Below are 16,844 nucleotides of genomic sequence, written 5' to 3'. Positions count from 1 at the left end.
CATAATCTGGTGCAGCCATGAATGGTAGCCAATCCGCTTCTAACTTCAGCTTGTTCAGTAAGCCTCCGTTCACATTAGGTTGCTCCGACTTAGGGGGCGACCTGTGAAGTCGCGTACTTTGGCGCGACTTGCACGGACTTCACATAATGGAAGTCAATGCAAGTCGCCTCCAGGTTGCACCTAAGTAGTACAGGACCCTTTTTCTAAGTCGGAGCGACTTGTGTCGCTCCTATTAGAACGGCTCCTGTACTACACAATGGGAGCGTGAGGACCGCGACTTGTCAGGCTGACAAGTCGCGGTCCAAGTCGTACCAGTGTGAATGTGGTCTAAGGGTCCTTTCACACAGGCTTTCCGCCCAGCGGACTCAGTTTTGCTCAGCGGGGATCAATCTGCCGATCCCCGCTGAGCAGGTGGATGACAGGTCCGTCTCCGCTTACTTTGTTACTTTGTTACTTTGCAGAGGCAGACCTGTCAGATCCCAGCTCTCCTTTATGGGAGATCGGATGAAAACAGACCGCCAGTCCGCTTTCATCTGATCCGATCCTCCAGACGGATGGAAAATAGGGTTTCCATCCGTCTGGAATTCACGGACAGGATCGAATCGGATAGCAGCGGGTGTCAGCGGAGATGTCACCACTGACATCCGCTGCTCCATAGGGGTGCATGGCGCATCCGATCAGGTCCGCCTAAAAAACTGACAGGCGGACCTGATCGGAAAGCCCGCGTGAAAGGGGCCAAACACCATAGAAGCAGAGCTGCACCAGATGTTGCAAACTCCAGTTTTAGCAAATAACCCCCACAAAGCCTGTGGCTTAATTTAACAGAAGTCTATGCAAGTCACAATGAAATCGGTAACAAGTAGTGCAGAAAACTTTTTCATAATCGTTGCGACATGAGTCGCGGCAATATGAACGGTTCCATTGCTGGCAATGGAGTGCAACTTGTTATGCGATTTAGAAATGTCAAATCGCATGACAAGTCACACCAGTGTGAACGGGGGCTTATGCCTCGTACACACGCAACGATTATCGGCCGACTGATTGGCCCTGTCTTTTGTCCAAGTTGTGTTTTGTTGGTTGGAATGTGCCTAGACTGCACACAAATTTTCTCGGCCAACAAAAATCTACTTCAGAAGTGATGTCATGTGCTGGTTTACTTTCCGTGTGTTTTTTCTTCTCTGAGCATGCCCAGTCTTGCTCATCAGATATTTGTCTGCCGAAATCTGTACTGACTGACCGAAAATCAGCCGTTGTGTTGACGGCCAACAAAAATTTTATAGCCTGCACACCAGATTTTATTCGGCCGAAAAGTCGGAGTCGGTTGTCGAAAGCGTCATACTAACAAGCCGAAATTCGGCCGAAAATTCACGGCCAATAATCAATGCGTGTGTACGAGGCATTAGTTCTGTCTGCAAGAATCAACCGATTCTTCTAGTAGTTGGATAGGGCAATTTTTATTTCAATTAGGGTCTACACATCTGACCAAAATATGGACAATTAAAGGAGTAAAGAGAGTGACCGAGCAATTTGTTTCCAAAAAGAGAAACTGTCCTTATAAATAAAGAACAATTGAGAGCTGTGATGTACAAAGTCCTGCGTTTCATTTGGCTATCCTAGTTTTGTGTAGCCTGTACTATATAGGGTGGGGCAGGCAACATTTATGCAAGCCTCCTCCCTTCACCTGCTCATGGTCACGTGGCCGACTCTGGTTCTATGTGAGCGTGCAACATACACACAGGTTTTTCTAGTCTGTTTCCTCCCCATGTTTTGTCTATGAAAAATCGTGTTTTTTTTTTTTTTAACGCGGTTGATCTTGCTTGTGAAGAATATAGGGAAGTTAAGCCTGACCCTTCGCTAGATTAAGCAGCAAAATCAGAACATTTGTAGCCTCAAGCTTAGAGAAGAGAGTGCAGTTCTTTAAACACAGCTTCCTCTGTGGTGACATGTCCTGGAAAGGAAAATAGTTTTTTTTCCTGCTAGCTGGCTGCTTTAGGAAGCTTTCATTGACTCTCAGGACACTCCTACACACAAAGACTAATGCATTTCATTGTCTGCATTGTGATCCTGGCTGGTATTGTATGCTACACCAGCAGTGACTTTCCAAAGAATTATGTGGAACTTGAACTACAGCTGAAATCTAGCGGGAGACCCCCTTTAAACCCAAGATTTCTCTCTGTAACTATTGATGCAAGCCTTGCTTCTGAGCCAAAGTACATTGCTTTTCTTGGGTGAGTAGCCTTCTAATGTTCCTATGATGCCTTGACAAAGTTGCTAATTTGAATGTTATTGGATTTCCAAGGACAACGCCAGGTTCTGGTGAGGTTGCCCCTGAAAATTCTTATTCGTAACTATGTTTCTGGTTCTCTACACTTTTAAATGCACCATAAAAGTGTTTAATGCTTTGAATCACATATGTGTTCCATACTTATAAGGCATATCAAATGTACCATTTAAAGAGGAAGTAAACTCTTCCACAAATTTTTTATTTTTTTTCCCCCTGCAAAGGAAATGCATAATGTGCTAGTATGCATCACATACTAGCACATTATGTGACACTTCCCTGCAACGAAGCCCGTGTTGTCCCCCGCCGCTGGCCACATCCATGTTCACCCGTCTTCTTCCGGGTCTGCGGACTCTGGCAGTATTACTGGCCAGAGCCATGTGACGTCACTCCTGCGCGGGAGCCACCAGTCGCAGCACAGGGCTCTGAAGAAACGGCACGGGCGGCTGTTTCTTCAGAGCGCATGCGCAGATGATGTCATCGGCTGCATGCCCTGTAAATATCTCCTAAACGGTGCAAGTTTAGGAGATATTTACAGCACCTATAGGTAAGACTTAATATAGGCTTACCTATAGGTAAGTCATTAAAGTGGGGTTACAACCACTTTAATCAGTGCAGCACTATCTGTTAAAATAAGGTGACCAGATTTAAAAAAAAAATAAATCCGGGGTCACAATTTTTTTTTTTTTTTTATTGACAAATGGTAAACTATTTTATAAGCATATTTTCCTCAAATTATATATGCAGTTTATGGAATGATTGTATTATTATATATAGGTTATTTCACACATGAGAGGAAAAAAAATGATACTTCTTAGAATTTTTTGGGATAGGGCTATCAACTGTTAAGAAGATAACGTAGAGGATCTCTCTCTCCTCTCTCCTCTCTCCTCTCTCCTCTCTCCTCTCTCCTCTCTCTCTCCTCCACTGTCCAACAGGCTCACCTATTGGTCACAGTGGGGACACTCCCTCAGACCCAGTGAATCACACCTGGAAACATGTGACAGGCAACCTAATATATCAGGCTCCCCTGATAAGCAGCAGGAGCAATAGATGCTTTACCTAGCACCTACCCAACTAGGAGGGTGCTACATCCATCTTACAGTTCTACCCCCATAGGACAAAAATGAGCCATGACCCCATTGGCTCTGGGGCAGCCGCCCACTACAAAAATTCCTCCTGGAAAAATCCTTGGAGTATCCCACAAATTTGGAGAGGGGGAAAAGGGAAGAACAAATGTACATTCAATAAATTAAGGTGAAAAAATAGACATATCTCTCTGTACAGTATAATACATTTCATGTGCATTAATGCAATGCACCCCCCACCAAACAGAACTCTGGTGACTACATACATTATCCTAACTGACTAAACTACCTCCTTGGCAACCTGCAAAGGAAAACACATTAGCATTTTAGCATTTACAGCACAGAATTTTACACATTCCTTACTACAGTCGGTGAGAAGGCCCTCTCCGCAGAGGCACCCATCATCCCTAGCTACACGTCTTTGGCAGCAGGCTTGATACGGTGTTCAGGTGTACTCTTCAAAGGTGACCCTAAATCCTGTTACTAACTAGCTACCACAACTCTGCCCACCAGATCATGAAGACACACAAAGTCCTCTTCCAACAAGATCCTTGTTGCTGTAGCCTGAGCAACCTGTCCAACCTGTTGGGTTAGCAGTCTCTTCGGGTAGCCCCGCGCACTAGGACACCCCCCACCAAAGAGACTTTGGGTCACCACCCCCTCTCCTTAGGTGGTGCCCAGCAAAGTTCCATCGACAAGTCATTGGTCTGTCAAACCAGGGCATCTCATGGACAAGAGTCTTTCTGTAGAAAACCCTTATCTTCAGCCTGTGGCCCACTTACTCCACAGAGTGTTCTCTTAATTGCTGAACAAAAAGATCCTGGCCCAATGGATCTCCCCAATAGTGTCATTGCGGTAGGTTCAGCATCTCTTCTCTTAAAAGTTAGAGGGGCGGCCCTCTCTGATGAATCCACTTGTCAGTGGTATTTTTCTAGAATTCCTCAACCCTTCTTGTAAGGATAGAAGGGGAAAGGGTAATGGGAACAGAGCTTAAGCCCTAACCACAACCAAACTGAAACTTGCGCTGTATGCATCACAGCCAACAAAGCACAGGCTAGCCAGCCTTAATGAGATTCAACAGTCTCTTTTCAGCAGTAGAAATCTGGATGGGGGATTCACGTGTAGCACCACCCCCGCAGGAGCTGCTGATTAGATTATTGGGTCTACGTCCTGCCTTCCAACCCCTGAAATTGGCTCGAACCCTCCCTAGGCACAACTGACACGAAATGGGACTATAATACCAAATGGCTACAGGAGAACACAGTTCAGGATATATCACCCCAATAAGTAATAATAACTTGTTACCTTTCTCCAGCCGCAGTCCCTCTGGGTGACACAAGGTGCAACACACAGACTTTTGCTTAACCAAAGTAGCTTTACTGAGAGTTAAAGTACAAGTTGACTCCAAAAGACATCACAAGAGTCAACTAAGAAAGATAAAGTTATTGACACAATAATAAACAATATAATTAAGATAGCTATTTTTGTCTACTTATGCAACTAAAAGATAACTCATAGGCTTTCTTTTACCCAATTCAGGCTATACTTTACACACGTCTAGTCTCTTGTATCAGGTAGGCAGAACCTATTTGAATCCCATACACAGTTCCTTCCTTTTGGTTTGGAATCTTCGCTAGCAATCGTTGGTGCACAAGCTATTTGTAATCCAAAGGTAAGGATATATAGTCAAAAGGGGTGAGAAAAAAAAAGGTTACAATCACCCGCAATGTTACTGCGTAATTGGGCGTATTAAGACACCTTATGTACTTGTGTTTAAATGCTTAGTCTCCTGGAAGGTGCACTAGGCCGCTGAGTGTACTGCGTACTATCTGAAGTGTAGTTAGCACCGGCTAAAGTTACTTTCTTCCAAGCGAGAAACAGATTTGGGCATGTGCCCTGCTCACCAAACGGCCTCTTTCTTCCCGAGCTCTCCACCTCCGATTTCTGTCACCAGCCGCGCTTGTGGTTAGATGTGGGCAACACCAGTCTCTGCAGAGCATCAATGGGTTCTCTGGGAAGGCTCCTTTACTGAAGATGAAATGCTTCCACTCCGTCACTTCAGGCTCAGGCTTCAGGCCTAGTCCGCAGCATCAGCCCACAGCACTTGCTTCCTTCTAGCTGTTGTGTCAGGAGACAAGAGAGAGAGCCTGGCTCCTCCCTTCCTTTATAAAGCTTCCCCCAAAAGGCTGTGCGGTGAAGCAATGCACCCTGGTGTTCCAACTGAATTGTGGGTATCGTAGTATCTGATGAACATCACCAAGCTGCAGTGTGGCAGTTTGGCCACTAGAAACTTCTGATGAAAACCACCAAGCTGCAGTGTGGCAGTTTGGCCACTAGATGGAGCCGAGTTCCTTCAAAATGTTATACAGTCTACTAATAAACAATTGTAAATGGGAGGATGCCCGCTACACACTCCCCCCACTTTAGAAACTTTGGTCCCCAAAGATAACGACAGCATGTATCCTGTCACATACGTTGAAAAAAAAACAATTAACTCATGCACAACGGTAAACCATGTCCCTTATCAGAAGCAGAGTTCAAACCCAACAACTGCACATTAAAACACAGGGCCGACAGCGGAACCTCCCACCAATTGTTGGGGGAGGGAAGGTGGTTCTGTTCACAAACCCCCGACACTTGAGTGGCTTGTACAGATGTGCCTGGGGGTGAGCTAGGGTTGTCCTCCACTAAATCTGCAGTGGAAGAACTAGGCTGATCAAGAGTTCTCTTAGAAGTAAGGACAGCTTCTTCCGAGCATTTCCCCAATTGGTCGTAAGTTAGTCTTTTGGGTGGGTGAATGACTCTTCTTTCCCTCTGTTCTTTGGGAGTCACAATCTTAGAAGTGCTGGAACCAGCCGCTCTTGGGGATTCTTCAAGAGCTTCCTCCTCTAGTCCCAACGCATTGGACTCTGGGGTTTCAGAAGCAGTTAATTCTTCTTCAGAGAAAGGTGCAACCTCCTCCTCAGGATCTTCACCATCAGCTACTTCTTCTGTAAGCATGTGGAAAGGCACAAATTCAGGAGCTTCTGCCCGAAGTGTTCCTCTTTCAACCAGTTCGGATGAAGACAGGTACGCAGTCGTGGGTTCTGGTAACTGAGATGACCACATCCAATCAGGTACCTCCTCTTCATCTTCCAGATCTTCAATTGGAGAATCTCCATCCCTCACATCTGGAAATGCTGTTTGAGATCTGGTAACTGGCCTGTGCCCTTGAGACGTTGAAGGAACTTCATGTGAGACTGTGTCAGGAGGTAGGCGAACTGCTTCTGAGAGAGGTAATAGGTGGTTCCTATGCCAAGTCTTCAGTGGGCCCACTCTCCCTTCCGGCCTAATCTGATACACAGGAAGGTTTGGCAGCTGCTTACAGATGACATAGGGCTGGGATTTCCAACGGTCAGCCAACTTGTGTTTCCCAGGGATACCCAAGTTCCTCAACAACACTTTATCCCCTGGCTGCAAATCCTGGATCCTAACTTTCAGGTCAAAGTTTCTTTTATTTCTCAGCCCCCGTTGATCAGATGAGACTTGGGCTTTTTCGTAGGCCGTTTTTAGGCTCTTCCTCAACCGGTCCACATACCCCTTGTGAGATGCTGCTGAGGTGTGATCAGGTGATATGCCGAAAGCCAAGTCCACTGGCAGCCGAGCCTCCCGCCCGAACATTAATCGGTATGGGGAGTATCCTGTAACATCACTGACAGTACTATTGTAGGCATGTACGATGGCAGCTACATGTTTACTCCAGTGCTGTTTCTTTTCCGAGCTCAGGGTCCCCAACATGTTCAAAAGAGTCCGGTTAAACCGTTCAGGCTGAGCATCCCCTTGTGGGTGGTAGGGAGTAGTCCTAGTCTTTTGGATGCCTAACAAGTCTAGCAACTTCTTAATCAGCCGGCTTTCAAAGTCTCTTCCCTGATCTGAATGGAGGCGTTGCGGTAAACCATAGTGCACAAAGAACTTTTCCACTAATACTTTGGCCACTGTTGTGGCTTTCTGGTCTTTTGTTGGAAACGCCTGGGCGTATCTGGTGAAATGATCTGTTACCAGAAGGACATTCCCTTGACCACTCAAGTCAGGCTCCAGGCAAAGGAAATCAATGCACACCAGTTCCATAGGCCCCTGACTTTGCAGATGGCCCATTGGGGCTGCTTGACGTGGCAAAGTTTTCCTCTGGATGCAGCGAGCACAAGAACGACAGTATCCTTCAACTTCACCCCGCATACAGGGCCAGTAAAACCTGTCTCTCACAAGTTGGAAAGTCCTTTCAGGCCCCAGATGACCATGATTGTCATGGAGAGCAGCCAAGACTCCTTCCCTGAATTTAGCTGGTAGGAACAGTTGCCACTTCTCTTCCAGATCATCAGAGGGGCCCCTTCGGTAGACCACCCCTTGGCGTATCTGTAGCCGGTCCCATTCTTTATGCAACAATCGGGCTTCCCGAGGGGAGTCTGTTAGAAGCAGCTCAGGGCGCTGAGTCTCTATGGCCTTCAGCAAAAGTTTCCCCAAAGGGTCTTTTAACTGCTCCTTCCTCAAGTCCCCTTTCGATAGCCTAGGCAAACCTTCTTCTTCAACCTGGGTCACCCTGCAATAACACCTGGGTACTCCAGCAGCTGAGACCCCAATCTCTTCGGCTCTTGCTCCTCCACTGGATCGAAATTCCGTTCCCTGACATAGGGCGCGCACTCCCTCTGAGGTCAAGTGGGCCCATTCTTCAGTAGGATCGTTGGGGGCATGAGACCTTCTGGAGAGGGCGTCTGCATCCCTATTCCCAACACCTGGTCGGTATTTTAAACTGAACATAAAGCTAGAGAGAGCGGCTAGCCACCTATGTCCTGTAGCGTCCAGTTTGGCAGTGGTCAGCAGGTAGGTAAGTGGATTATTATCCGTTTTGACTATGAATTCTGCTCCATATAAGTAATCTTTCAGTTTGTCTACTACAGCCCACTTCAAGGCCAGGAATTCCAGCTTGTGTGTGGGGTAATTCCTCTCGGAAGGTATCAGACTTCTGCTCACATAAGCAACGGGCCGCAGGTGACCGTCATGCTCCTGGTACAACACCCCACCTAGCCCATCTCTGCTGGCATCGACATGTAGTTCGTAGGGTTTTGAGGGGTCTGCGTAGGCCAACACAGGGGCAGTGGTCAGGCTCTTCTTCAACTGAATGAAGGCTTCCTCACATTTCGAGGTCCACTGATCCTGAATAGATTCCTTGGGCTTTCTAGGCCCCATGGCGGGTTTCACTGGTTTGACTAGTTCTGGAACATCATCTTCCCCTTCGGTTTTGAGTAATTCATTGAGGGGTCGGGCAATTTTGGCAAACCCTTCCACAAATCTCCTGTAATAGGAGCAGAAACCCAGGAATGATCGGAGCTCAGTCACATTTGTGGGCCTCGGCCAGGAAGTAACAGCATCCAGCTTCTCTGGGTCGGTGGACACTCCTTCTGCAGACACAATGTGACCCAGGTAATGGACCGAGGACTGGTAAAACTGGCACTTCTCCGGAGAAAGTTTCAGGCCTTCTTCATATAACCTCTTTAGGACCTTTTCCAACCTCTCTTCATGCTCTTCTAGGGTTCTGCCGAACACAATAATATCATCCAAGTATACCAGTACCTCTATCAGGTTCATATCTCCAACAGTTCTCTCCATCAGTCTTTGGAAGGTGGCTGGGGCTCCTGACAACCCTTGAGGCATGCGGTTAAACTCAAAGAACCCCACGGGGGTGATGAAGGCTGTCTTCTCCCTATCCTCAGGGTTCATGGGGATCTGGTAGTATCCGCTCTTCAAGTCCATCACACTGAACCACTTGGCCCCTGACAAACTTTGTAAAGCGTCTTCAATCCGGGGGGTGGTATACTGGTCTGGAATAGTCCTTCTGTTCAGTGTTCGGTAGTCGATACAGAGCCTCAGGGACCCAGTTTTCTTCCGGACTACCACTATTGGAGAAGCGTACGGGCTCCTGGATTCTCGAATAATCCCTGTTCTCTTGAGTTCCCCCAACTGCTCCCGTAGATCTTCTAAGTCACCCAAGGGAACCCGTCGGACTCTCTCCCGAAAGGGTTTATCTTCAAGTAGGCGGATATTATGGGTGGCACTCTTTGCACACCCCACATCGAATTCATCTCTAGAGAATATTTCTTTCCATCGAATCAGTTGGGCCCTGGCTCTCTTCTTCCATTCCGGTGGGAGGGCCGTATTTCCAGAGCAGAGCTCCTCTATGGTGATTTCGCCCCCGTCTTCCCTCTTCAAATCTGATGGGGCAACTGGGGTGGCCGGGTTCACCTGGCCCAACAGCACCCTGGCCGGCACCTTCACCGGAGTAGTAGCAGTATTTCTGACACTCACCAAAACCTTCCCATGACTTTTCTGTAATGCCTTCAATGGGATCACTTCGGGGATCACTTCTATCCCTTTCTGTGCCTCCGATGGGCCTGATTCAAGAACCATGAAAGGGCCTGGCTGCTTCCAAGTGAGCTTGACAGAAGCCCTCAAGCAGGTCACCTCTCCCGGCTGCAACACCTTCTCTGTTTTATCCAGCTTCCAGATCTTTCCAACTCCTTCGGCAGGGGCCTTCTGTTCCAGACCTAGACGTTGATAGGCCTGCCTTAACATGGGATGAACTTTCAGAGTTGGGGCATCCTGTCCCTGGACTAGTTGTGTCAGCAATCGCCTGACTAGGTCAGTGTTGGTCCCTATAATGAGGGAACTCTTATTGGCCCCTGGTGGGCGAGGGCATACCACTGCTAAAGTATCGAAGGTTTCAGCTTTGCCGGCCAAGGAGGGGTCAAAAGTTAATTTGATTGGCAAATACCCGTCATAGGGAAAACTTTGTGTTCCAATACCCCATATCTCCAGGTCTTCCAGCCTCTGCAGGGGCAGATGTTTGAGGTGTCTATCGTAGAAATCCCTATACAGGAGAGTCACCTGGGCTCCTGTGTCCAGTAAAGCCTTTGTATAAATTCCTTCCACTTGGATTGAGACTACAGGGGAAGGCCCCACTAGCTTGACAGGAAATTCTTTTGGAGTAGCCCTTCTGCCGGGCTCAGCTACCTGCACCCGTACTCCTTTCCTTTTTGAGTTTCTACCGGGCCTCATCTCCTCCTGGGCCTGGTGTGCATTGATTTCCCGCCTCTTATCGGCCCAAGTCGTGGAATGAGAGGCATTTAAAGAGGGCCTTACTCCCTGACTGTGGCTCTTAAATTTAAGGGATCTCTTGGAGTCCATTAAAACTGTTGGGCGCCCGGTTGACTCCTTCACCGGAGCCCTCTGAAGTTTTCCGCCGGCTTGCGGTGTTTGAAGGCAGCCTCCTCTGGACTGGGACATACTCCTCTGACATGCCCTACCCCTCCACAATTGAAACAGGTTATCGGCCTCCTAGGTTTCTGTTCTGGTTCAACACTGGAACTAGGGTGTTTAGCAGGCTTCTCTTCTGTGTTTCTATTAGATAGAGCAGATGCCTGACTGTTCAGGATGGATACCATTTCTATTAGCTGTGACACCTGAGTCTTTAAGAGCTCAACTTGTGAGTCGCCTTCTTCCGCACTTATCACTCTAACTCGGGCGGTTGTTTCCCGTTCTTGGCTCTTCCTTTTGTTATCCAACATGACCTCTTCTTCCCGGACCATCCTGATCAGATCAGGGTACTCCAGGATGCCACCGTCCTGGCGAGTTCGCAACAGTATAGCAATAGGGTCCAGAGGTTGAGCTCCCCTCAGCACCTGTTGTGCTCGAGTCTCATCCACCTTCCGGGGATCCAACCCTTTTTTTAACAGAATCTGATGTATGATCCTATCCAGACGCCCGATGAATTCAGACAGTTTTTCTCCTTCCTTCTGGTAACAGTGCTCCAGTTGGTAAAGAAGTTCAGTAACCTTTTCTGTCCGGCCAAACACATCTTGTAGAATATCCAGATAGTCTTGTGCAGTACAATCCTTCTTGCTTAGCTTGAGGTTGCGTACGGCCTCCAATGCAGGCCCCTTCAAACTCTCTGTGATTCGCTGCTTCTTATGCTGTTCTGGTATCTCCCACTCCTCCAAGGCCTGAGTAGCGTTATCTAGCCACTCCTCGAATCCATCTTCCACTGAGGGTACAGGTTGCTTCCCAGAAAAAGTCCTGAGCTTCCTGTATCCAGCCATCAGATAGTTTGGAGGATCCTTGTTACATTTGGCTACTATTTCCCCCAGGACAGCGCATAGTTCTGAGCTAAGGGTAGTCAAAGGTGGTGCACTGAATCCCTCCTTTTTGGCACTTTCTTCTGTGCTCAGTCCCCCTGTAGTAGTGGGTATAGGGTCTTCCTCTTCACCTTCTGGATGTATCAGGAATAACTCTACTTGATCTATAGTTTTTATGCTGGTGCACTTGAAGTGATCTGGGACCCCCTTCTTCCATTCACACAATGCGTAGGTGTGTTGATTGGTGGTATCTGTCCTCATGTCCATCACCCAAAGTTTCCTGTCCTTGGAATATGTTCTCAGAACTGAGAGTAGTTGTTCCTCTGTCCAGTTCTCTCCCTTGATTCCAATCACCAGACCATGGCCGATAAGGACATTTTCTTCTCTGCACCACCGGGCTGCAGCGGCAGGGTCCATTTCTGTGCGAACAGCGATTTTTTCACTGAGAGGGAACTGTTGCAGGACCGTAGATATCCCGGACGAGCCCCCACGTGTAGCACCACCCCCGCAGGAGCTGCTGATTAGATTATTGGGTCTACGTCCTGCCTTCCAACCCCTGAAATTGGCTCGAACCCTCCCTAGGCACAACTGACACGAAATGGGACTATAATACCAAATGGCTACAGGAGAACACAGTTCAGGATATATCACCCCAATAAGTAATAATAACTTGTTACCTTTCTCCAGCCGCAGTCCCTCTGGGTGACACAAGGTGCAACACACAGACTTTTGCTTAACCAAAGTAGCTTTACTGAGAGTTAAAGTACAAGTTGACTCCAAAAGACATCACAAGAGTCAACTAAGAAAGATAAAGTTATTGACACAATAATAAACAATATAATTAAGATAGCTATTTTTGTCTACTTATGCAACTAAAAGATAACTCATAGGCTTTCTTTTACCCAATTCAGGCTATACTTTACACACGTCTAGTCTCTTGTATCAGGTAGGCAGAACCTATTTGAATCCCATACACAGTTCCTTCCTTTTGGTTTGGAATCTTCGCTAGCAATCGTTGGTGCACAAGCTATTTGTAATCCAAAGGTAAGGATATATAGTCAAAAGGGGTGAGAAAAAAAAAGGTTACAATCACCCGCAATGTTACTGCGTAATTGGGCGTATTAAGACACCTTATGTACTTGTGTTTAAATGCTTAGTCTCCTGGAAGGTGCACTAGGCCGCTGAGTGTACTGCGTACTATCTGAAGTGTAGTTAGCACCGGCTAAAGTTACTTTCTTCCAAGCGAGAAACAGATTTGGGCATGTGCCCTGCTCACCAAACGGCCTCTTTCTTCCCGAGCTCTCCACCTCCGATTTCTGTCACCAGCCGCGCTTGTGGTTAGATGTGGGCAACACCAGTCTCTGCAGAGCATCAATGGGTTCTCTGGGAAGGCTCCTTTACTGAAGATGAAATGCTTCCACTCCGTCACTTCAGGCTCAGGCTTCAGGCCTAGTCCGCAGCATCAGCCCACAGCACTTGCTTCCTTCTAGCTGTTGTGTCAGGAGACAAGAGAGAGAGCCTGGCTCCTCCCTTCCTTTATAAAGCTTCCCCCAAAAGGCTGTGCGGTGAAGCAATGCACCCTGGTGTTCCAACTGAATTGTGGGTATCGTAGTATCTGATGAACATCACCAAGCTGCAGTGTGGCAGTTTGGCCACTAGAAACTTCTGATGAAAACCACCAAGCTGCAGTGTGGCAGTTTGGCCACTAGATGGAGCCGAGTTCCTTCAAAATGTTATACAGTCTACTAATAAACAATTGTAAATGGGAGGATGCCCGCTACACACACAATTTTCCCCTCCTCATCTTGAACTATAACTAACCAAGCCTGGCCAGATCCATCTGGGCGGTGGACCTCTACCTGATTCACTGCGCCCTCACTGACAGGAAGGTCTTCCACAAGTCCAGCTTAGACTGATTACGATATGGTTTGGGGACAAAGAGAGAGACTCATACAGCCTCATCACACCATGCTTCTCTTCTGGCCTCTACCTCCAGCATGACCTCCCGTGGTGTATAGGGATAGTCATACCCATACTCTATGGCCACATTCCGCTGTATCCATCTTTGCATCCTGGAGAATCTGGGGAGGGTTTTCCGGTTACCTCTCCCAGATGGAGAATATAGGGTCAACTCTCTTTTGAGGAGGGAGGCATAGGCCTCATTTTGATCCCGGGCATAGTTTTGAGGTGGGGATAGATCTAGGACCCGATTAGCATAGGCCTCACAGAACCCTGCGATTCCTGGCGCACTGTCCTCGCAACACGGAATCCCTGGTCTCCTCATCAGGAACACTTGGATTGGCTGAACTGCTTCGGTCATTCTACCCCAGTCCCATTCCGTCTGTTCCTCTGATTTCCACACATCCAATCCTTCTCTAAGGATCTATACCAATGCTGCAAACTTGGAGACCCCACATCGATGACCCCGGCCTCTTCCTCACTGCTCACACTCACAGCCTTGGTCACCGCAGGCCATCTATTCTCCTCTGCCTTAATTGGAGCAGACTTGGTTAATGACACTGCAGTTTTCTGCACATCAGGTGGCCGCTCCCCGGCCCGCACTACCTGCATGCACACAGACCCGGAAGTTCGGGTTTCCCTCACTTTGCACACTATATCACTGGCAGATTGCATAGAGCCTAGTTCTGATAGCACTCTAAGGATTCCTCTTCCTCTGCCCAGAAAGGGTCCAGCTTCCGCAGCCGACAGGGCATGAGTGACCCCGGTCTCCCATGTTGCACTCACACTCAATCTTCTTGGCCGACCTTCATTCCTCTCTGCCCGCAGCAGCAGATTGCCGCAGTGCCCACACTGGCCCCAAACTTGCATCCACATGGTGACACTCAGACACTGACTATATACCAGGCCCAAGTGCTCCACGCCTCCTCCGGTGCACAATGCTAGTCTTCCATCGGGCACTAGTCGCACCCCTGTATCCCACAGGGTCAATGTCGGCTCTCTGGTCTGCTCCACAAGATCTCCGCCAACACGTGGGATAGCCACCGCGCTCCGGCTCATTCCGGTACTCGCCATCTTGCTCATCCACACACGTGTCTCCCTCTCAGCCCCAGCCAAAAGGGGCTGGATGACAAAAGCAGGAGGATGACAGCTCAGTCTCCAATCTGTGTGCAGAGACAGAGCTGTCCGAGCCCTGCTCTCCTCTATGGGAGATCGGATGAGAATGGACCGCCTGTCCGTTTTCCTCCTATCTTATCAAATCTGATCCTCCATACGGGTGGAAAATAGGGTTTCACAGACAGGATCAGATTGGATAGGAGCGGGTGTCAGCGGAAATGTCTCCGCTGACATTCGTTGCTCCATAGGGCTGCATGGAGCATCCGATCCGGTCCGCCATGAAAAACTGACAGGCAGACCTGCTCAGAAAGCCCGTGTGAAAAGGGCCTAACTATGGGCAAAGTGATAAAGGACATACTGTAGATAAGTCTGTTAAAAGAATGAACATGTCAGTTTTTGTTTTCCTGCATACCCCCGCAACACCTTTTTAATAACCTGTGTGTTTTTTGCAGTGAGCTGAAAAAAACAATGTAGCTTGGGCTAAGTTTTCCTGTGCTGCAGTACAGTGTGTTTATAGTGTGAATAAATTCTAAAAGTAGAAAATATCAGTTCTACTGGAAGGTTAAACATATAATGGGTGTAAAGTACGGGGGGGGGGGGGGGGGAACTGCGTCACCTGAACTTTTTTTTTCGAGCCTTTGTAGGCCAACCAAGAGTGAACGTAACAGCATGGTAAAATATTCTCCTTCAAAGCTGTTGTCAGAGTGGCCACAGCAGGATGGGAATGCAACAGGTTGGTCCTCATAACTAGAGTTAGAAAGCCCTTAGTTCTTGTAGTTCTTTGTCCTATGGGGGTAAAACTGTAAGATGGATGTAGCACCCTCCTAGTTGGGTAGGTGCTAGGTAAAGCATCTATTGCTCCTGCTGCTTATCAGGGGAGCCTGATATATTAGGTTGCCTGTCGCATGTTTCCAGGTGTGATTCACTGGGTCTGATGGAGTGTCCCCACTGCATCCAATGAGGGAGCTTGTTGGACATTGGAGGAAACCCAGCCAGTGACACATCAGGTTTTGACAGTCCCAGTGGGAGGGCACCACCGCAATGCATCCTAGGATTGATCATAAATACTGAGGGGACATGTGACAGGGCGTCTTTGGTGGGAAGCAGAGTCCCAGGAGGAGGTGGACAACTGTCTCTCCTCCTGCAGTGTGTGAGGAAGGTGGTCTTAGGCATTTGGCCTAGTGAACCAGGTGTGGAGCTGAGCTGCAGAAGATCCAGAGTAGCTGACAGTGGAGTTGCTGGTGGAGTCTCTCTGGAAAAACAGTTTCTGTGATTACAAGGTGTTTTGCCTAAGGGTCTGCCCAGGGGGACCACTCCAATGAAGTCAGGGAATCAAGGAGCCAGCTCACACAGAGAGAGAGTTACAGTAAAAGGGTGCCGTGTAGAGAACCCTGAAGAATAGGAACAAAGGGGGTGCCAGGAAGGGCCCTGAAGAGTGTTCTGCAGTACAGTACAACTTATCTAAAACAGTTCATTAACTACTACTTCACTGCTAGTGACAAGGTGAAGCAGCGGCCTTGCCGCACTCAGCAATATCCAGTGGTCTCGGCCAATTGTGCATAGTTAATTGTGCATAGTTAATTCAAGTTGGAGTATCCCACTCATTCCCTTCTCCTATCCAAGTTCTCAATAAAACCATAACCCCTAGACTGTTCCTTGACTGAGCCGAGCACTTTGAAGATGTTAAAATGTCATGTTGTTGCTAAGGGGAATCTGTAACCAGCAGCCCCCCCCAAGAAAATTATGATAGATTTTCTTTCATTTTGTCATCTTTGCAAATTTAGAAATAAATGTGTGCATATGTTTTCATGTCAGTAAGAATTTTAAAACCTGTATCATTTTCTCCTAGTTCTCAAAAGCTTATCACTTTAACAAGAGGCTTATCCCCTGCTTTCTTGAGGTTTGGAGGAACTAAATCAGATTTCCTGTTCTTCAATCCAGAAAAAAGTGCTTCAGAGGAGGAAAACATTTTCTGGGAAAAATCAACAAACCAAGGTGATCTAGGCTATGAAAAGGAATACATTTTTTCTTTTTTTTTTCTGTGATAAAATGTGTAGTTTAATGTAGCTAAGGCTTTTTCATACCTTTTGCAGTTTAGGTGCAGTGCATTAAAAAAAAAAAAGTCCTGCACACTGTATCTTTGATCTTTACGTCTAAACATGCATTCAATGATAACACACCTAAAACACGCCCAAAATGCAATGCACCAAAAAATGCACCACACAGATGTTAGCT

General features: G+C 47.6%; 1 protein-coding gene across 1 annotated transcript in view; it reads left to right on the top strand.

Moving 5' to 3' along the window:
- The first annotated feature begins 1,780 nt into the window (after positions 1–1,780).
- Positions 1,781–16,844, top strand: part of HPSE (heparanase) — a 50,196-nt gene continuing 35,132 nt past the window's right edge. The window contains exons 1-2 of the mRNA XM_082260795.1: positions 1,781–2,228; positions 16,459–16,604. Coding sequence (XP_082116921.1) covers positions 2,038–2,228; positions 16,459–16,604 — 337 coding nt within the window. The 5' untranslated portion in view covers positions 1,781–2,037. The remainder of the gene's footprint in view (positions 2,229–16,458; positions 16,605–16,844) is intronic.

Source organism: Pelophylax lessonae (genome assembly GCF_965119305.1).
Source record: "Pelophylax lessonae genome assembly, chromosome: 1".
In the NCBI taxonomy this organism is placed as follows: Eukaryota; Metazoa; Chordata; class Amphibia; order Anura; family Ranidae; genus Pelophylax; species Pelophylax lessonae.
The sequence above is the reverse complement of the archived record's forward strand: the minus strand, read 5'-3'. Positions and strand labels throughout refer to the sequence as shown.